Source organism: Ursus arctos, unplaced genomic scaffold (genome assembly GCF_023065955.2).
Source record: "Ursus arctos isolate Adak ecotype North America unplaced genomic scaffold, UrsArc2.0 scaffold_20, whole genome shotgun sequence".
NCBI classification, from domain to species: domain Eukaryota; kingdom Metazoa; phylum Chordata; class Mammalia; order Carnivora; family Ursidae; genus Ursus; species Ursus arctos.
Genome location: NW_026622875.1, coordinates 10,821,379 through 10,843,064, shown reverse-complemented (window position 1 = coordinate 10,843,064; position 21,686 = coordinate 10,821,379). Strand labels below are relative to the sequence as shown.

General features: G+C 41.8%; 1 protein-coding gene and 1 long non-coding RNA gene across 12 annotated transcripts in view; one reads left to right on the top strand and one right to left on the bottom strand.

Annotated features, from left to right (window-relative positions):
* Positions 1-5,829: 5,829 nt before the first annotated feature.
* On the bottom strand, positions 5,830-8,650 carry LOC130544414 (uncharacterized). Its single transcript, XR_008960680.1, has 2 exons — positions 8,509-8,650; positions 5,830-8,031 (listed from the first exon to the last, which is right to left on the bottom strand). It is a non-coding gene; the product is annotated as an uncharacterized LOC130544414 (long non-coding RNA).
* A 622-nt stretch (positions 8,651-9,272) lies between these two features.
* The window catches only part of ARHGEF26 (Rho guanine nucleotide exchange factor 26), a 504,613-nt gene continuing 492,199 nt past the window's right edge, over positions 9,273-21,686 (top strand). For 4 of the 11 annotated variants that reach the window (XR_008960675.1, XM_048216114.2, XM_026497320.4 and 1 more), the window contains exons 1-4: positions 9,273-9,417; positions 9,842-10,955; positions 12,361-12,400; positions 15,944-16,089. Coding sequence is in view for 10 of the 11 variants with exons in the window: in XM_048216114.2 (XP_048072071.1) it covers positions 9,894-10,955; positions 12,361-12,400; positions 15,944-16,089 (1,248 nt within the window). In the remaining variant the exon portion in view is untranslated. Of the gene's footprint in view, positions 10,956-12,360; positions 12,401-15,943; positions 16,090-21,686 lie in introns of all 11 variants that reach the window. The other 7 variants (XM_057316046.1, XM_057316044.1, XM_057316047.1 and 4 more) reach the window with 6 other exon arrangements.

Genomic DNA, 21,686 nt, shown 5'->3' with positions numbered 1-21,686 from the left:
TATAAATATTTCTCTGCTCTGCACTACAAAAGTCTCCCCAAAATTGGGTTATCAGATTTAACAAATAAATATACAGGATGCCCAGTTAAATTTGAACTTCAGATAATTAACAAATAATTTTTTAGTATCAGTATGCCTCACGCTATCTTTAATCTGTATTTAATCGGCAACCCCATTCCAAAACCCAGTTGAGCAGTTAAGTTAAACGTCTTTCTAATTTGCATGTCTTTGCCCTAAAAACAAAGCTCTAATCCTCCCTTTAATGACTGTGGCCTATGCACAGCAAAACACCCCACCAATTTCAAAATTGGACATTTTGAGTAGTCTCGAGCCAGCGCAGGAAGCATTTCAAAGTGGTTGCTAGGTGGCAGATCTCAATTCTGGAAAGCATTTTTCAAATTCTATTAGTACTGCTTGGTGAGAGTAGCTTGGTAATGAGCCCAAATGTGTTTGGTTTACCATTTTTCTTCCAATTTAAAATCTATGGCAAAACTGAGTTTAAATAACACTTCTAAAAAAGCTTTGCCTTTTGAACCAAATGCCAGAATGTCTAGGTAAACACGGAATTTAGTAATCATGGGCTTAATTTATTTCAGCTATTTTTTCCTGCTGAATTTTTGAGATAGGTAAGGCTGGATTTCTTCCAAACAAATCTGGGCAGAAGAAAACTTGAAAGTATCGGCCAGTTTTAAGTGTCCCCACATGATTCCTGATACAGTTTTACCTGAAAAATGGAGTGTACCTAACAGATTTTTTTTTTTTTTAATCTCAAGTTCTTTTGCAAACACCAAATTCTTCACACAAAAGGAACAGTGTGGCCTATTCAGATATCTCTTTGTTCAAATTACTTAACAAACTTAAGAAACAAAAGTCATGATTCCACATTCTGTCTTGATGATCCAGAGAAAGGTCGGGATCCAGAAAAGGACAGAAAAGGGAAACAGACACTGGGAACTTATAACCAAAGGAAATCAGTGATAGTGACGATGGCACCCTTCATCCAATTTCTTCAGAAAGGAACAGAACTCTGCTAAGAGCACGTTCATCATATTTTGCCCTTAAGATTGTGCTAAGTTGTCAATAAAGTGTTCTATTTTACTACCCTACCTATTTCAGGCATTGGAGAATGGGAACAAATCAAAGAATTATGGAAATTTAGAGCTAGAAAGAAACTTTTTTTCTTATCGGTGCTCAGATTTTGCAAAAAAAAAATGATTTAAGGATTTATCAACAGAAAATTTGCTTATCAATGGCATAATATTAGATAGAACCATATGAAATTTCTGATATATGACTGCTTTTGACTTACAAAAATGACAATTCCGTTTGATTCTACCTAAGGCTATGCAGACATTAAGAAATACATGGTAGCTCTATAAGTACTGGAATGATATGGTATGGAATGATATCTAAGGTAAATTATAAGGTACAGAATGCTGTTACAGAATATTTGTGTGTATGTGTCTACCGTATGTGGGGGTATTATGCTTGTTTATGTCCCACCATAAATCTGAAAATTTATAAAATACAATACAGTGTTCACAGTGGATGCCTCTAGAAGGCCAAGTAGAAAACTTTTTACTTTGTACAGTTTTTACCCCATAAGCATATTCAAATTTTAAAGATGAAGGGGGGAAAAAAGCCAAACCACCAAGAAAAGTACTGTATAAAGAAGTGAAGGGTCCGTTCAAGCCATGCAGTGACCTCGGACTAGAACCCACTGAAGAAAGTGGCTGCCCAATCTCTTATCTCATTCCTACAATTCAAGGAACAAAACAAAAGCTCCTGGGGCCTGACCAGTTCTGAGAATCACTCTCCACACTGACCTTGTGGTTTACCTGAGATCTTAATCTCCCTAGTTAAATGAAGACCCTCACTGGAGGGTCAATATATGTCTTAATCAATCGTTCTCCCTGTAATCATGGATTAGCAGATTGGATGCTGCCTGCAAAGACTAGCAGCAGGAGAGAGGCTCCTTCTCTCTTGAGCAAGTCTTCCTACCATTTTCTTGGGTCCTATCAAGAAGAGTCCTTAAGAGCCATTTTCACCAAGTTCTAAACTTGTTGAAACCCTTTTCTCATTATGATCTTTTTTTTTTCCAACCCCGGAGTTAGAATAACAGAATTTTATTCTAATTTGTTGTTGTTCAAGATAAGGGGCAAGTTAATTAGGAGTTAGTTTTTATACAATTATCTGTCCAGGTCTCCCTACAATCCCCACTCCACCTCCGTGTCTCCCTTTCCCCCAACCATTAGACTGGCCACATCCACATTATTCTCTCTGTACCAGTGGTTTCCAAACTGTGCTGAGAGCAGTCGAGAAATTGAGAACAACCTCAATTTATAGCTGAAGAAACTGTGGGCTTAGAGATCAAGTGACTTGAACTCATTCCCACAATAAGAAAGTGGCAGGTACAAACTGAAACCCAGCTTCCTGACATCCAGCCAGGTGTCCCCAGACTTGAAATAAAACTGCTTATTTCTCCTTTTCCCTCAAGTAACTGCCCTTTTTTTCTCCTCCTTTTTACTGTCAAAATTCCCACATTTGCAGTTAAGTGCCTGTAGTCTTTCCTGGTAGGCTGTTAGCACGACTATGGCAGGGACTTTCTTTACTATTCTATCTATAGCCAGCCCTGGGCCTGGCATCAACCGGGAGCCAAATAAATATTAATGACCAGGACTGCTGATCTGACTTCCGTTGCTGAAACTCTCCCTTTTTAAGGCGTTTGTGTTTGTCTTCCTAATTGGATGATCCCTTGAAGGTGTGCTGACCACACTGACTCCATCCTGGGCCCTCCGTCTTGTCCAAGAGCGTGCAATGACCTCCCTCAGGGCTATGTGTTCCAGGCTCCATGCAGATTGATGTGTGCCCTGACTGGAATGCGGGAAGGCTTGTTCTGATCTTCCCTAAGGGGCACACTAGATGTACTGCTTTACATAACTAGCAGACATGAGTAGTGCATGGAAGCCCCCACCCGTTAGCTAACTGGTAGAGACCCGCTGGTGCACAGATGGTGCCGCTTTAGGTAACTATGCTTTGACCTCACCACCATGCCCCTTGCTCTATAAAACCTGTGGATCAAAGTCTGAATGGGGGTGAGAATGGGAGCGTAGCGCCATGGATCCCGTTTGATCCTTCTGTCATTAAGTTACCCTGAGTATTGTGTACGGGGTATGGAGTGGCTTGCTTCGTTTTTCAGTCTCAAACTTCGTTTCTCAGTCTGGAGGATATTTTGCTGACCCTCCTTCACCTTCTATCAGCCCTCCTGCTCTACCTCCTCTTTCTCTGGACATTATTATCAATTGATCAATCTGTTCATTCCTGAAGAACTATAGGAGATAGAGAACAAGTCTGACATTGAGGTCCTTACATTTTGTTTGTGAAAAATGTGGATATAAATGAATAATGGAGTCACAAACAGGATGACAATCGTGTAATAGTTATGAGCCAGATTGGAGCCAGACTCCACGGGTACTTAGCCTCTCTGTGCTTTAGTTGCCTCATTTATAAAATGGAGATAGTTCTACTTCATAAGGTTATCGTGAAGATTAAATTATTTAATACATTTGAGGCACTTCAAAGAGGGTCTGGTGTATCGTAAGTGCTCAAAAAAGTGTTTAAAAAATAGGGTAATATATAAATCATTATTTTAAGCGTTGTAGAAAATTTCCTTTTAAGAACTTTTTTTCTCAGTGAAAACTAATCAGTTCTCAAAACTTCCTTTCACATATCCTTTCTAGACTTTTCTTTGTCATTTTGACTTTATCTTTTCATTGTACCAGCCTCTAAGCCAGGCCAGGATGTTTTAAGGTCTGAGGAAGGGAGAATTGAGGAGCCCCAGATAACAGCTAGCATGTGCATGAGGCTGTGTCCTTCTGATCCAGCCCATCCCACAGCTGGCTGAAGGAACACGGGAGAGCCAGGGAGACCAGCAGAAGAACCAAGCACCAGCCCACAGAATGGTGAGAAACCATAAATAACAACAGTCGCTTTTTAAGCCACTAAGTGGGAAGGTGGTTTGTTTCACAGCAAAACATAATAGAAATTTTGCTGTCCAGAGGTGGACATACTAATATTTTAAGTATTCCAAATCCAGGTGTGAAGTCTATGCACATAGCTATTTGTATTTTTAGAAAAGGCAAAGTAGGACATTCTGCATGATACGTTTAAAAGCAATTTTTTCCTACATATTTTGAATTTTTTATGCATAATTCTATATCTATACTATTATTTTTGGTGGCTGCATTGTACATCATGATTTATTAACGAGTCTCCTATCGATGAACACTTAAGAGTGCTTCTAATTTTTTGCCATGCTTAGAAATGCTTTGATGAACATCCTTGAACATACTCTTTGCATACCTCAAGGATTATTTCCTCAGGATTATATCCTGCATAATGGAATTAATACAACAAACATTTGTCTGTTTTCAAGGTTTTGAATATGTATCATCTGACTGCCCTCCAGAAAGGTTGTACCAATTTACATTCTTACCATAAATGAGTCGGAACTCTCTTTTGCCTGCACTTTTACCAACAGTGGGTTTAAAAAAAAAGGTCTTTGTTGACCTAATGGATGAAGACCTATGATCTCATTACTGTTTCAATTGTATTTTTACTGTTGAGGCTGAATATGTTTCATTGTAGTGGGCATTTGTGTCTTCTCTAAAATTCTCACTGCTCATTTTTCCATTATCACCTTTTTCTTATTGATTTGTTAATGATACAGATATTAATGCTTTGTCTATTCTGTGTATATATATATATATATATATCAGTATTTTCTCTAAAATTTCCCTAAGATTTCCCTCAGATTTTATGGGCTGAGGTGGATTTCTTTTAAATTCACAAACAAATCTGTTTATTTTTATTTCTGAGACTGTGTCAACAGATTTAAACAGTAGTGAAGCTTACATACTTTCAAAGTGTCAGATACCATCCAGGTAAAATCCGGTTCCTCAGTTTATGCCACACACCACATTTTGTTCTCACCATATTTAGCCTCATGAATCCCCTACTACTTCTAACTACAAACTGTCAGCCCTTGTGAGTTTAGTTTCTGGTATATGGTGCTTGTGGGCTCTGAAGTCTGAGTCTGACAGACCTGAGTTAGGATTCTGACTCGACCACTCACCAACAGTATGAGAAGAGGTTTTTGAACCTTGGCACTTCATATTTAAGTGGAGACAGGATTAATGAGAGTTTGAATTATATGTAATGAATGACAATGTTTAACATATTTGGCACTAAATAAATAGGTTTTCCAGTCATCCCCCCATGTTTTTGCTCATGCTGAGACAAGTTTCTGGGATATGCTTCTCTTGTTCTCCACCTCACAATATTTTACCTATTTTTCTGGCCTAGTTCTTTCCAGACTTTTTTTTTTTTAATGTTTTTTTATTATATTATGTTAGTCACCATACAGTACATCCCTGGTTTCTGATGTAAAGTTCGATGATTCATTAGTTGCGTATAACACCCAGTGCACCATGCAATATCCAGACTTTTTACAAAGGTGTTCAGAGAATGGGGAGCTTACCATGCATCTTATTCAGGTTGGGTGACTTACATTATTATTTTAATGTTTCAAATCTAGTTAGCTAACAAATAATACTTAAAAATAGCCTAATTATTATATGCCAGGCATATAATTAGGGATCAATGCAAATTGGTTTAGTAAATACAGCAGAAATTGGTATCTCAGCCTCTGGTATCTTACACCATTGAATATTCTAATATCATTGGGGGAAAGGAGTGAAGGTGGTCAAAAGGGGCAAACTTGGGAGTTATAAGTAAATTCTGGGGATATAAAGTATAGCACGGTGATTATAGTTAATACTTTATTGTATATTTGAAAGTTGCTAAGAGCAAATCGATAAAGTTCTCATCACACACAAAAATTGTAACGGAGGTAATGTGTGTTAACTAACTTGTAATCATTTTGAAATATATACATATATCAAATCATGCTGTACACCTTAAAGTAGTACAATGTACATCGATAGAACTGGAAAAATTAATTTTTAAAAATTAAAAAAATAAAAAATATATACCATTGGAATATATCATTCCTCATTAACTCAATATACACATTTCCCCAATTCTAAGAAGTACTTTAGCCCCACATTTTAATGTATCTGAAACTGGGATATGTCTTACTTAAGATATAGACATTGGCCAAATGGCACTCATGATATAGTTGGCATTACCTCTGTATTTGTGAACATGGTCATAACTATTCTAATTGTCATTATTTCACTCAGTTCTATGCAATTTAATACTACACATGTCAAAGTCATATGATAAGAGATCCTATTGAAGGCAAAAGAAATTGCCAAATGTGTCAGATTAGGTGAAAGAAATTCTAAAGCAACAAGAGGCTGATATAAGCAACTCATGTATTATACACGATGATAGTTAAGGCATGGAATTTAATTTTGTCAGAAACTTCCTTGTGGCCATTCACAGAGAAGCTGCAGAGCTTATATGGCATATGATTCAGTTGAACAAGAAAACTATGCTTGTTGGGTAGCACCAGCATCAAACTTGCAGAATGATTGTCAGTGGTTAGGAAGCAAATTCCAGAGATAAGACTAAAATATTCTTTTAAGAAATGCTGCCCTATCAATGATGTTGTGCAAAAAAACACACATATTGATGCTCTGTGTGAAAAAGGATTCAGAAGTTAGATTTAGTGTACAGAATTTTTAGAATTTTTCTTACTCAATTTAGTTTGCTTATATTTCCTTTTGCCCTATATGCATATCACTGTAAAAAATCTATGTCTAAGTCTAAAAGCACTCTTTAAATTAGAAAACAAAATTCCTGTAGGATAACATGTTGTGTAGTAGCTTAATGGGCAACTCTTTCCTTTCTTAGTGGCACATACAATTGAAGATGTCTTCTATTGGATACGATAAATTGAATGGAGGCTAAACTAGGCAGTAAGTCTATGAATTTTCAGACTTCCCCTAGTGAAGGAACAGAGCGTGGTGTCTTGCTGCTGTTGTTTTGGTGCCTATGATGCTGTTGCCTAGGAATGAGTAGGAAGATCTGTGATTGTCTTTGACAGTCCTCTGCTACCCTTGTTTGCAGACCCAACATAGGTTGAAGAGAAGCTAACTTCTCTTACCACCATTTATAACTTCTTAAGTCACAGATTGCATTCTGAATCAGGTAACACTTCATTTATGATCAGTTAAGCATTTTTAAATTATACTTTTCCAACTTAAATGTATATTTGTTAGTATGGAAAATGTTCTGTTAAAAAGTGGGTATGTACAAGTATGTAATCAGCTGTATTTCTTCTTTAAATTTCTTAAAATTTTTTTTTTAAGATTTTATTTATTTATTTGACAGAAAGAGAGACAGCCAGAGAGAGAGGGAACACAAGTAGGGCGAGTGGGAGAGGAAGAAGCGGGCTCCCAGCAGAGGAGCCTGACGTGGGGCTCCATCTCAGAATGCCAGGATCACGCCCTGAGCCCAAGGCAGATGGTTAACGACTGAGCCACCCAGGTGCCCCGTAAATTTCTTAAAAATTTTAAATAAATTTCTTGATGACATTTCTACTTCATAGAATTATCTCTGATCAAAGTAATATATATTCAATGTACAGCATTTGGTAATACAGAAAAGTATAAAACATGAAAAACCTCATGCTTCATTTTACAACCCAGAGCTTTTCTCTCAATATTTTTGGCCATTACATTCAATGTATGTAGGGCAAAAACGAGTAGCTTAACTTGCACACAGAGGATGCACACTGTATCTCTGCTGAATGAATGCATGAATTCTGAACGAGAACTTGGAGAACAGCCCACATGTCTTGCTGATAGAATTAATTACATAGATCTTACAGTCATTTGTCGTCTCAAGTTTGCCTTATTCTTCTCACATAGCAGGAACTTGGCCAGGATACAACCAACTTTCTACTATTTGGCAACGGAGCATTCTGGAAGGATGGTCACTGTCCTTACTTCATTCCTCTCACAAATTCATTCAACAAATACTCATTAAGTGCCCACTGTGTGCCTGGAATACAATAAATCAACATGACTCCCGCCCTCTTGACGCTTACAGTGGAAAGATGACAAAACAGATAATAAACATAAACACAAAAATAAATGTGTGTATATATGTAAGCTGTCATTAAATGTAGAAAAGGAAGAGAACAGGTGGCTGAAGAATATAAGCAGGGTGGTGGTCTGATACAGGAGGGGTCAGGGAAGTCTCTGAAGGAGTAACATGTCAGAAGGTCAAGGAGAACCAAAGGGCAGGTTCTGGGGTGGTGGGTGTGGCCTAAGAATAATGAAGAAAAAAATGTTGGGAGAAAAGACTGCTGCAGCGGTAGTCAGGTCCTGCAAGGCCTCCTAAGTTATGGAATTTGAATTTTATTTTATCTATGCTTAGAAACCTATACACACACACACACATTTGTAATTTAAATAAATTACATTAATTTTTTAATTGGTAAACTTCAGGATTCAAAGCATAAAATGTTCTGGCCACCTGTGTGATTCATTTGGTTGGAACTCTTCATTTCCTCCGAGGTCACGATCTCAGGGTCCTGAGATCCAGCCCCACTGCGGCTGGCGCTGGGGGTGGAGTCTGATTAAGATTTTCTCTTTCTCGCCCTCCGCCCATCCCCCGTCTAAAAACAACAACAACAACAAACAAAAAAACACAAAGCATAAAAGATCCAAGCTCTTTTGAAAGAAGACTCCCGCTCCCACCAGTTTCCTAGGCACCCAGTCCCCCCGCCTCCCCCCGCAGCTGCCTGCACGCAACCCTCCGGAAATACTCTAAGCACAAGCAAGTGTATCCATCAGTCTCTGTTATAAAATATTTTGAGCAGAGGAGCGAGGCCATCAGATTTGTGTTTTAAGACCACCCGAAGGCTGAGAGGGCACCGGCTCTCAGCGTTTAGAGCTACGCGTCCCAGCTCACCCATTTCACAAACCCTCCTCGCCCGAACTATCCCCTTAAACACCCCCCCTCCCCCCGCCAAACCCTGCCCCAGGGCTTTCTAAATTGCAGCTCGGCAAGGCTCCCACGCTCGTTCTCACGCTGTGCTCCTGGCAACCACCTAGCGCGCCCACAGCTCCCAACACGGAACCCTGGAGTTCCGCACCCAGCCCACGTGTGCTCCAGTGTTTTAAAGCGAGACGGGAGGGGATCGAAGGTACGCCAAGGCGGGAAGGCAGGCTCAGTTCTCGCTGCGACAGAGGCGGGTCAGAGTGGGTAAGGCTGGGGCGGGGCTAAAGCTGAGGGCTGGATCAAGCTTGAGGGCGGAGCCGACGGCTCGGGTCGGCCGCTGTGCTCTCCAGAGCTGCCCGGCTGCTGCGATTCGTTCTGAGACCCGGGCCACCCAAGGGGCGGTGGGCGCTCGCTGGCCCTGGGCTCTATAAAGCCCCGAAGGTAAATCCGCCTAGGAGCCGGGCGGCTTGAGCGAGAGGGGACCAACGACGGGGCTGGGGAGCTGGATGGCGGCGGAGGGGAGCGTCGCGCGGCAAGTTTCCCCAGAAAGCTGAACTCGTCGCAAAGTTTCCTGTGCATCAGCTTGCACCCTGCGTACTGGTGGCGGGCTTTTTCCGTGCGGGTGGTCTTTGGGGCGCTGGAGGGACGCGGAGGTAATTGGATTATTCCGCCTGGGCGCAGCCCAGATTTCTGCCCCGGACCACGCGTTGCGGTGGGCGCAGAGTTTGCCCAAGAAGGGGTGGGTAGTCGACACACAGTTGTGTCGCGCACAGCAGTCGGGGGTGACCGCCACACTCGGAGCGCGCGTCTGCAAGGCGTGCCTGCTTGTCCGGAGGCAAAGTTCCATGATTTCTTTCCTCTTTAGGCAAGACTAACTGGGTGCTGTTCCCTCCCGGGCTGACCTCGGAGTCTCCGCTATGGACAGCGAGAGTGAAGTGGATTTTTCTAGCAACAGCTTAACCCCTTTGTGGCGGAGGCGGTCGACTCCTCAGCCTCAGTTGCTGGGCCGGAGCAAGCCGAGGCCCCAGTCCTACCAGAGCCCCAGCGGGTTGCTGATCACGGATTTCCCAGTGGAGGACCGAGGGACGCTCCCTGCCGTGCAGACTTCCACCCAGGTACCCACCACTTCTGAGAACCCCCTGCTTCTGTGTGCCCATAGGAGGGTGGTGACCAATGGGAGGACGATCTCCCCGGAATATACAGCTGTGTCTCCTCGGCTTCGACGGCCCAAGTCCCCCCAGGCTCCCAAAGCGGTGTCAGGGGGCTCCCCGAAATCCCCAGCGAATGGCACTGTGACCTCGCCCATACCGCAGCCTCTGCGCCCCCAGCGGACTCCCAACTCGCCCGCCTGCTGCAGCCGGGTGGTAGACCTGACCGGATTGACCACCAGCCCCCTGCCTTCGCCCGCTGCCAATGGGCTTTTCCCTAAAATCGACTCCCCAGGCTCTGGTTCGCGATCTGGCCAGACGCCTAAGGACCCTGAGCCGGGACCCGCGAAACTCTCTCCTGCGCCCCAGAAAAGGTCTTTGGAACACAAACTCCCCCTCCAAAGGCTGCCCTCACAGGAGAACGAGCTCCCAGAGAATCCTTCAGTGGTTTTGAGCACAAACAGCCCCGCCGCCCTCAAAGTGGGGAAGCAGCAAATCATTCCGAAGAGCCTGGCCTCGGAAATTAAAATAAGCAAATCCAACAGTCAGAATGTGGAGCCCCACAGGAGACTCCTCAAGGTGCGCAGCATGGTGGAGGGCCTCGGAGCGTCTCTGGGCCCCGCAGAGGATGAGGGCGAGGCGGAGAACGACGTGGACAGCCCAGGGTCTCTGCGGAGAGGCTTGCGATCCACATCCTATCGCAGGGCGGTGGTCAGTGGCTTCGATTTTGACAGTCCTACCACTTCAAAGAAGAAGAACAGAATGTCCCAGCCCGTTCTGAAAGCGGTGATGGAAGACAAGGAGAAGTTTTCCAGTCTGGGAAGGATAAAGGTAAGAGTGGGCAGGAGTGTCTGGGAAGGATAAAGGTAAGAGTGGGCAGGAGTGTCACTCATTAAGCCAGGCATTCACCAAGCCTAAAGGGAAGGTGTTGGGGGTGGGGAGGAGGGGCACAGAGGAAATCAGAATTTATTGTTCTTTTTTAATTCTCTTGTTGATCAGACCTGCGCACATCTATCTCTTGGCCATGCTGTTGCTGGCAGTCACGGCCAGGTTAATGCAACTTTGTGGAAGGAAGTAAAACTCTTATCACGGTTTTAACTTTTTAATCTCAGGCAAAATGTGGGGGCCTAATGTGAAAAAAGTAATGCAGCAAATGAGGTATTGGCTGAGTCCTGAACACTTTAATACAGGAAGCTGAACCAGAGGGTGGAGAGCAGGCGTGGTACTCTTGACTGTATGGTCAAACTGGTGCTTGTCTAAAGGTGTCAGTTAGGGGTTGCTGATTCATCACAGCTGATACAGGAAACTCCTAATTTCCTTTGAGCATATTGATTATTTTAGTTACTGAATGTAATTTATTTATATTAATTAAGTACAGAATTATATATATATTTTTGAGTGGTGATAACATACTGAATACCATTCAGGTAAAATGTGGATTTTAAAATTAATTGCCAGAATTACAGAAGATACAAATAGTTTGTCATCTTTCTTGTTGCTTCTTTCTGTCACCACTGCCTGTGGTTGTCTTTTATTCCCATGTTGTGCCCATTTATTCTTGAACTTGAATGCATTTAACAAGTTAGTAGCTCAGAACTTGAGGTTCGAGTGAACTGTGTGTATTGCTCCCTGATAAAGGCCTGGGAATTGTATGTGTTAAAATATTGCCAAACATGACATAAAGAGATAGGTGAAAACTAAAGAAGGATATTTTGGAGTGGGCATGTGCTGCTTTCTCTGGGAGCAAGACAGATCTCAGCAGAAATTCATTTTGGCAGCCACAACTTTTCTTGATTAATCAGAGAACTGGAGCAGTTTATATAAATGTCAATATGTAATATACAAGGAAGCTATTTTATTTTTGATCTCATGGCCTTAAAGAAATTACATAACATTTTAGGTGCCCCCCACCAACTCTACAAGTATAGCAAAGTTCAATTTAACAGTGATGGTGAATCAGGAGTTGTGAAATGAGCTGAACTACTGGTCATTTGAGGATTCTCAAGCTGTTTTGCTGGGGGTGGGGGACATTGTACATTTTATTTCACCATTTTAGTAGATTGTGGTAGCCAGATGAGTGAACTACTCAAGGGATCATCTGCTGTATGCTTTTGGAAATCTAGTGAATGTAACAACAAGAAGTAGTACTTTTTCTTAAAATAGCTGTATTTTCTATTTGGCTCATTCATACATAGTTTGCTCTGCTTTTTCCTTTTTCGCTTTTCTTGTTTCTTAGAAAAAAATGCTGAAAGGACAAGGAACATTTGATGGGGAAGGTAAGCATTTGATTTTCCAGACTTTTATTGCTGTTTCAATGTGGAATATCAATTATAAGTTGAAAATCCAGCTGCAGTAACAAAAACACTTAAGAAAATGTCCAACTTCTTCCCAAATTATACAGTACAAAGCTCTGCACTAAGCTAAATTTTCATCCAGTAATACCAGCAGTGAATGGAATTAATGGCATTCTTTGTAAGCTAATAACTTTGTCAGCTGGTGTCCTGGATTTTTAATTCTTATCTACTCTGGCCCTAGCCTCACCTCCCTCAAAAAAATGGAGAAAGAGTAAGAGCTAGTCTAACTTCTTAGTTAAAAATCCTGTGTTTGGCATTTAGATCTTAAGTCATATTTCCTTTGACTTAATATTCTTTCCCCCATATTTCCACATTTCAGTGTCACTTCTGACTTCCTGTTTGCTTATCAAGTTTCAATTTTGGGGAAATCTAAGTCTCCTGGCTGCTAGAAACATATTCCTAGCAATCTGTAACCCGTATAGAAAAGCTGCTTCAGCCAGGTGTTCAAACCCTAATCAGATTAGTAGACTTTGGTAAACAGATGGGTCAAGTGTCAACCAACCGGAAGGGCACAAAACTAGTGAGCAGCCCCACCTGCAGCCCTTGCAGGTCTGGGGAGCATGGAGGAGGTGAACGTAGTTACTTGCTTTCATACTTTGAAATGTTAAGATTTTCTAACCTTTAAAGAGTCATGAAGAAGGGTATGCCTCTCTGTAAGTAAATCTAATGTGAAATCACCCAGAGTTATAAAATACATTATCTTAGGTGGTTATAAATATTTTCCTTTGTAATTCTTATAAAAATCAGTTCCCTTGGAATATTTCAGCATGACCAGTTTAAAAAAACGTTTTCATTGCACAAATCTTAGGAAAGTGCTCTATATGGAGAAGAAACCCAGATATAGTATTTTAGCTGGTTTGGATAAATTCAACTCCCTGGTTTTATAATTGAGGAAACTGGGAGCTTGGAGAGGTTTTGTGCCTTGCCCACTGTCACACAGCAGATAGGACAGATAACTGGTTCTTAGTCCAGTTTGCTTCCTCTTGTACCACTTTATGACCATGAAGTGAACAGAGCATCTACCTAATATGTGTTTAGAGAAATGTTTTGCATCTTCTTAAATATGACATTGATTCTGGGACCTCTGTCTCAAAGGGTTAGAAATGTTGAGCTTCTTTTTTCAGTCAGAGAACACAATTTTTTTATAGTTCTGTGTTTCCTTTTACATGGAGCTGTTTCTATGCACTTTCTTGTCTCTTCTCAAATATGATGACCTAGAAATTGTTCCCATATGAGGAATACAGAATTCTTACAGTTAATGACTAGCAAGAATGTACCTCAGGGATCAGGTGCAGTACAGTGGTGTGAACCTCTCGTGGTGGAGGCAGGGACTTGGGTTCCTCCCCTACTGCTTCTGTTCATCAGTTGAGTGACACTGAGCAAGCATCTTAACCTCACCAAGCCTTAGTTTCATCATGTATGAGAGGAGGCTGATAATACTATTATTGCCTGTGTTACTGTGAGAACGAATGAGGAATCTTATCAACAATGTATGCATATGTTTTGTGTCAACCACTAACTGCTTTAAAGAGCACTACAGAGGTGTGGTAACTGAGCCTTTACCCTCACTGTCGGTTTTGCATATGTTAAACAATCAGAGAACAGTAAAATCTTGCATTGAGTCCAGTATTAGTTTAGACATGGTGCCTACAGAATGTACAGCAGTTGGTAAGAGAGGAGGCAGACGTTTGCCAGCTTCAGTAGGTAGGAAAGGTATGGCAAGCTCAGCGTGTCCCAAACCAAATTCATAGTCTTTCCCTCTGAAGTTGAATCTCTCTGGGTGTTGCTGTCTCCTGCTGTGCCGTTGTTGGGACCTGTGGCCCTGGGAAGCATCTTACTGCCTCCCTTTCTCTAATGCCCCATCTCCACTCCATCCCCAACAGCCCAAATGTCCATTCTCCCATAGCACCCTAATGAGTCCCCTACGCAGTCAGTATTTTGCTCCGACAATAGAATCAAATCTTTCCTTTCCATGGATTCCCACTGCAATCAGAATAAAATACAGTCTTTGCAGTGTGAAAGAAGTTCAGTTGTTTTGTACTTGGGATAAAATCTAGTTAACGTTGCCTGCAAACCTCTGGTTGACTGAGACTGTCTGGCTTATTCCCTAGACTCACCTTGCACCTTTGTCCACTAGACACCCACGCTCTACACGTGGACTTTTCCCTTGTTCTTCTAAGGTCTTACGTTTCTTCTTGCCTCAGGGCTTCTGTATATGCTTTCTCCTTTATCTCTGTAGCTTCCCAGCTTTCAGATCGTAGATTTTTCTTAGTAACACCCGTCTGACCCCCAGACTGGGTCATGCCCTGCTGAGAGGCTGTTCTTAGAGCACCTGTATATACATTGTTCAGCTTATAGGTATGTTTATGTACAAGACTATTGTGTCCTCAACCCAACAATGACTTGCCTTCTCATTTGTAGTGAAAACCAGAGTCCTTTCAATGGCGTTGAGGAAAGGGCCTACGTGATCTGCCTCCTATTCATCCCCAGGCCCCATCTCGTAAGCTTTCTCCCTTTCCTTAGCCCATTTCAGTCATATAGGCCTCCTTGCTGATCTTTGTACGTGTAGACGTACGAAACAGACTCCTGTCCCAGGACCTTTGTCTTTGCTCTTCCCTCTGATGGTATGTTCTTTCCCTGGCTATAGGGTGGCTTGCTTTCTCACCTCTTTTAGGTCTTTGCTTAAATGTCATCTTGGTGAAGCCTCCCCAAACCACCCTATTTAACAAATACATACCCTTTGTAACGCTCCCCTCCTTTCCCTGTTTTATTTTTCTCCATGACACTTACCAGCATTTGACATACCCTAAAAGTTATTTGTTTATTTATTGTCATTCCCTGCTCACTCTGATGTCCACTCTATGAAGATCGAGATTTTTATCTTTTTTGTTCATCATTGTATCCCTAGTGCCTAGCAGTTGTTGGCATCTAGTGGGCATTTTCCAAATATCAGTTGAATGAATAAATGAATGAGTGACTTGGACTGTTTTCTCTTCCTATTTTTAGCTCATGAGGGCATAGGAAGTGTCTTTTATTTTCCATTTAGCCTCAGCCCTTGGCACATTGTAGATATACAATAAATGTTTGTTAAATAGGTAAATGAATGGTGATGGACTTTGAAGGAAAAGAAGGGTATGAATTCAGTTTAACCACCCCCCCCCAAAAAAAAACCCCAGTGATTTAAGAGGCATAGCTATCCTCATGAGTGGTGGACAGAGATGTGGAAACTTTGCTTCAGTGGGGATTTCACACATGGATCCCTCCCCTTCCCCTGCATGAATTTGAGACAGAGCTCTGTGAGTGAGAAAATCACTTTTCGGTAATTATTCTTCAGTGACAAAATCCATTTGCTTCTTTGTTATTTATTAAACTGGGGACCAAACGTATAAATCTGGATGTTTGTATAGAATAAGTAGCATAATGATGGGGGCAATTAGTGATGTGTAGGGTTTGTATTTTTTGCAGAAAATGCTGTCCTGTATCAGAACTACAAAGAAAAGGCTCTTGACATTGACTCTGATGAAGAGTCGGAGCCCAAAGAACAGAAGTCAGATGAAAAAATTGTGATTCACCACAAGCCACTGAGGTCCACATGGAGCCAGCTCTCTGCGGTAAGTGTTCACCTTTATCTTTCCGATCTGTGGGCGTGAAAAAAACCAAGTTGTGGAAATTAGGTTTGGATATGGTTTTAATTTTTTCTGCCAATGATCCTGTAACCTGAAAGAGAAAGACTCTTCTTTTTAGATTGTGAAATGTTTCTTGAAACTCTTCAGACACTAGTGAGAACGTTGATTTTGATACTTCTGATCAGGAAAATTAGGTTTTGATAAAATAGGGTACCTTGACACTGATATACTGTACTCTGGAAGCTTTTTCTGCTTGGTATGTTTTCTTATTTTTTACATAGTGTATATGCAGAGACAACTTAATCTATCCTGAACTTTATCATAATTATGGCTATATATACAAATATGTGTGTGTGTGTGTATCTATGCACAATAGGGAGTTGATGACAGTTCTTCCTTGGAAATTTCATTTGATTTAGACACATTTATATGTTCTTGCAGTTGATTAATGGGTGGCATTCTGTTCCATTTCCCTCTGTGCATCTTTTGTGTGAGCGTGTTTGGCACTTATGTTGTATTGATGAGTAATTTCTTCTCTCTGCATCAAACATCTTTTGTTTATAACTATAATTTCTCTTCCTCCTGGCTTAACAAATGTCGCAGTGTGCTGCTTAGTTTACTTGATGTGAGTTTGGGCACAGCATCTGTGGGCATCCAATGCATTACCAAGTAGAAAGGAATTCCCATGGCTGGCTTGGGTGGTGGGAGCATTGCATCAAGAACAAGCCAGCACACCTCTGTGAGTCCCTTAGGCAACATGGGAACAGAAGCGATTCCCTCTCAAGCTGAAATGGGCATTGTTCAGAGTCCGGAATCTCATGCATTCAGGGGACATGCCGGCATAAGGAAAGGAGTTGTGTACGTTGGAGCTCAGGAACAGGCCATGGGAATAGATATATGGTGATGATGGGAATGACTTCTGGTCACGTTCTGCCTCCCTTCTTCTACTTTCTGTTGGAATTCAGAATTCTAGAAACCGAGCCCTTTCTCCCTGTCTCTCTCCCAACCCCTAATTCTGTTCTAAGGAGAATTTATTCATTTCCAGTGCTTCCAAGGTATGACATCCTTTGTATATGTCACAGGCTGAAATGCCTATCGGGACAGGGCGAGCAGCATTACAGGGGATGCTGGTGAGTGTGGAGGTTGAGGCCTGGTGGGGATTATGGTGAACAGGCCCGATACGACCTCAGCAGCCGCCACTTACCTCACACCAGCCCACTGGTGACTGATCTTCTGACATTTAGAGAAGAGAATGCAGCAATCCAGATATGAGTATTATCCCAATTCAGGTGTTAGAAAAATGATGTGTGAGACCAACAAAATATTTACGGGGCAGTCTTGTCTCCTATGCTGACAGTTTGGAACTTCTGTGATCTTTCTCTATGATTTTTGCCTGTGCTCAGGTGGTAACACCTATCCGCAGAACTGATGTATTCATAGCCTTATACCCTGATGTAATGATCTCATGATATTATAACCCAAAGCACATATGTGAAAAAACTGATGACAAGGCCCATGGAGGCTATGTTGGTTCTAAATGGCTGTCATTCATTCTGTTGTTGGTGTGGACCATTTGGTAGAGGGTCTTTGAAAAGAAAGCTGTGGCTTTTTTCAGTTCTTCCTCCGTGGCAACAGCTGCATTTGTTAGCACGGGCCTGAACCTTGCCGCTGTTCTCTGAACGCTAAACAGCAATGTGTACTAATGTGTCACTTAAACTCTGATCCTACCTAGCTTGAGTGCTGAAAAGCAAGCTGCCATACTTAGGCCTCCTAAAGTTTGGCTTTCAGCTAGATTAGCAAATGCACATTAAAATAATACTACATATCCCTCAGTACAACTGCAAATGTGGGCACGCATTTCATTTGGCAAAGGAGCAATGTACCCATGTGCCTTTTGTTAACAAGATTGCTATCAAAAGACTGGTGATAAAATGTAAAACTATAAAGTGGGTTCTAACTTCAGTGTGTGTTATCTTGGGTTTTAGTGCTCCCAGGAGGCTTGTGTGTATTTATTGTGTTGCTTGGTAATTACATTTAATCAAAGCAGCATTGGACTTTGCCACCTCCCATTCTTAAGACACCAGCCTGCATTTTCTTTGTGTGTTTGTGTCTCCTTTTCACATTTAAAACGTTTTACTTTAGTTTTTTTTTTTTTTTTTTGTACTGCAACATGCAAAAAAACTTAAAAATAAGTATGTGTAATAGATTTCTGGGTACCTGCCACCCACATTGAACAAATGGTAACATTTTAACATATTTACTGCAGATCTCCCTTTTTTTTAGGCAGATCCAGTTAACCACTCTCCTCTCCAATATTTTTCTCCTTTCTGCCATCCCAAAATAATCACTGTCCTGAAGTTCTCTTCTGTACTTCCCATGTGGGTTTTCTGTCCACTGAAAAGATGCAAGCAGCTCTGGCTTTTAGGAAAGTAGATATTTCAATGCAAAAAGTGGTCATTACTTTTTTAGAAGCCTCCAGTTGTTAGGTCCAAGTTGCAGTTAGGACCCTAAAAAGAGGAAGCTTTGTGAATTATGAACAATGTCAGGATGTCTCCGTAGGGATCTGCCCCTCCATCTCTCTGTCTGACCTCTTGCCCCAATCCTTCCTTGTAGAGGGGCTGCAGCAGTTAGTGCGGGCCTCAGAAACATCTGTTCTTTCCATGCTTACCTTCAGTGTGCCACATTAATAGGGTAGCCCCCCCATCTAATCAGGCATATATCACTTTAATACAAAACTCTTCTTTGAGTATGGCCTTGATCCCAGAAAGAGAGTAGGACAGGGGGCTTTCTGTGTGTGAGGGTTTGTGCGAGCACACACGTGCATTAGCTGTTGTTGGTTGTTTTATTTTCTTAAAACCTCTTTGTTGCAAACACCTGCCTGCCTTCTGGGATGATGAAACTTTTCTTATCAGTTGACTGTAAGAAGCATTCAGTATGCAAAAGGCTCTTGGGCAGTGCAGAGGTTTGCAGTCTTTTATGGTTGTTGCATAGGTCTTTAAGCCTCTAGTCTACAGACTGAATGTAGTCTTAGTGTGCTTGTTTGTATGTCTCCTTCGGTTCCATTGAACAATTGCACGGGTGACAGGTGTCCTCACTTACATTGTTGGGGACAGGGTTAACTGTAGCGTTGTGGTTATCTAATAATAAAGGAGAATTAGAACTGTTGAGACATTAAGTTGGGCTTCAATAGGAGGGAAAGTCTAGCTGCCACAGACTTCTCTCATCAGATTAATAAGTGAATGGTGATTACTTGGCGATGGTGCCTCTGCCAGCAGGGTCTCCGTGCAGTAGCGGCTGTCGTCCTGTAGTCAGGACACTCCTAGGCTCCTTAGTATCGTAAGACGGTGACAGGCTTACTCTTCATTCCCTTGATTGTCGAAGGAGGTAGAGCTCTTCAGGTCGATACAAAGTAGGTTGGTAGGTGTAGGATGTCTTCATTCCAGGGAATATAACTTTGTGCTGCTTTTCAGGCCTGGAAGAGCACTAATATATGAGAAATAATTTAAAATCTTATGGTTCCCAGATTTGAGGCTTTGAACTTGGAAAGTCATCTTTGATTTCTAGAGATCGGTGCCCAGAGACCAAGAACCTGCTACACACAGGTCAGTTGCCCAGTGACTCACCCAAAAGGGCAGCGTGAGGACAAAGCCAACGGTTCTTGGACCTCTGGGAAGAGCCTGTGGTTTTTGAAGGAAAATATCAATATTATTAGTCGGGGATAGAACACCAAGTCCTTGTTACAGTGACTGCCAGGTGTGTAGCCAGTCGAGTCCCGGATGCAAGGGGAGCTTCAGGATTTCCCTAAAGTTCATCCTTTAATGGGATTCTGGAAGCATTTTCAGTATTACAGAAAATAAAAGATAAATCTTGACTGCAGTCTTTTTGTTTTTGCTCATAACCACGCCTCCCTGTCCCAAGATCACGTACTGGGCATGTACTGAAAAATGATGGTTGTGAAACCAGTGTTTGTTTTGTCAAGATCAGTTACAGCACTGAAGCCACACTCACCACCCGTGCCCTGACCCCATTTATTTGCCATGGGGTGTGTTTGTGTCATTTTTATCACCTTGACATGCCAGGTACCTTTGAAAAGGGTGTTTAGGCTCCAGAGGTAAAAACAAGCACGCGGGCAAATTTCCCGCTGGGATTCAGCACCTAATATAGTCATCCTCTGCTCTGCTCTTCCTTTGCACTTGCTGACAGGGGGCTTTATCAGTCTTCTTAAGTCATTTCGAGTATCTCCTCAGTTTGTTCAAAAATTTTAGACTCTGTGGTTAGGAACTGGTTTTTCTGTTTTCATCAGAGTATTCCTTCGGCTTGCGTAGTGGGGCTAAGGATTTGGGGCGATCTGATGTTAGGACCTCAGTCTCTGAGTCCTGGCTCCAGTCCTCAAGCACACATTGTTTGCCTCTGGATGACTCTGTCTCTCTCTTTTTTTAAAGATTTTATTTATTTATTTGACAGAGAGAGACAGCCAGCAAGAGAGGGAATACAGGCAGGCGGAGTGGGATAGGAAGAAGCAGGTTCCCAGCAGAGGAGCCTGATGTGGGGCTCAATCCCAGGACCCTGGGATCACGCCCTGGGCTGAAGGCAGACGCTTAACGACTGAGCCACCCAGGCACCCCATCTGGACGACTCTCTGGAACTGCCAAATGAGAAAGGACCATTTGAGAAATGGCAATTTTATATAAATATAATTTCATCCATATATATAACAGGCACTTGGGAGACTTAGCAGTTTGATCGGATGGTACTTACTCTTTCAGAATTTACACCATGTTTATTGTGCAAGACCTACTGTTTTCTACTAAAAACCAGAGCTTAACAGATGTAATAAACCTGAATATCATCCTGTTTGCAGAAAAGGCTTAATGCATTTAGAGGTCATAGAAAAATGCATTCTTTTTCCTTAAATTTTCACACTTGTCTGAATTAATTTTCAGTTGTTCAGTGATTTGCTCCTTAAAATAATCTCTTCAGTCATATAATTTTCCATTCATGTTTTGCAACATTGCAGTCTCATAAAATTGTCTTTTACCTTAGATGGTGATTAATGCCTTTTACCATATCTTTTGTGTTTAAAAAAATAGAAAAAAAAAAAACCGCTCATTTTTCATGCCTGGCTTGCTTTTAGCACTCATAGTGAAAACAGTCAGGGCTTTAGATATATACTTGTCCACACTTTTAAATTGGACAGTGGGTCTCCTGGAATGTTTGTATCTTTATAAACAGAAGTAGGGATCCATGTGCCTACACCTCAGATGCACGCAGAAATTCTATTCTAGCCAAGAGGGCTGGAGCTGGGGGCCTGCTTAGCTCAGCCAGAGACTGGCCTCTATCTGCTCCTGCCATTTCAGTACAATTAAATTATGGTGTTCTTTTAACATTTTTGTAAATTAATTTTGATTTATATAAGCAACACATAATACGTTCTCCATGTAAAAAAAAATAAACATTTCAGGTAAGACTAAAATCACTTTTGTCATATCTGTAATCCCAATCTCTTTCCCCTTCTCTATAGGAATGCTATTCTCAACTTGGTAACGTTCTTCTCAAAATCCACATGTATACATTTAAGGGAA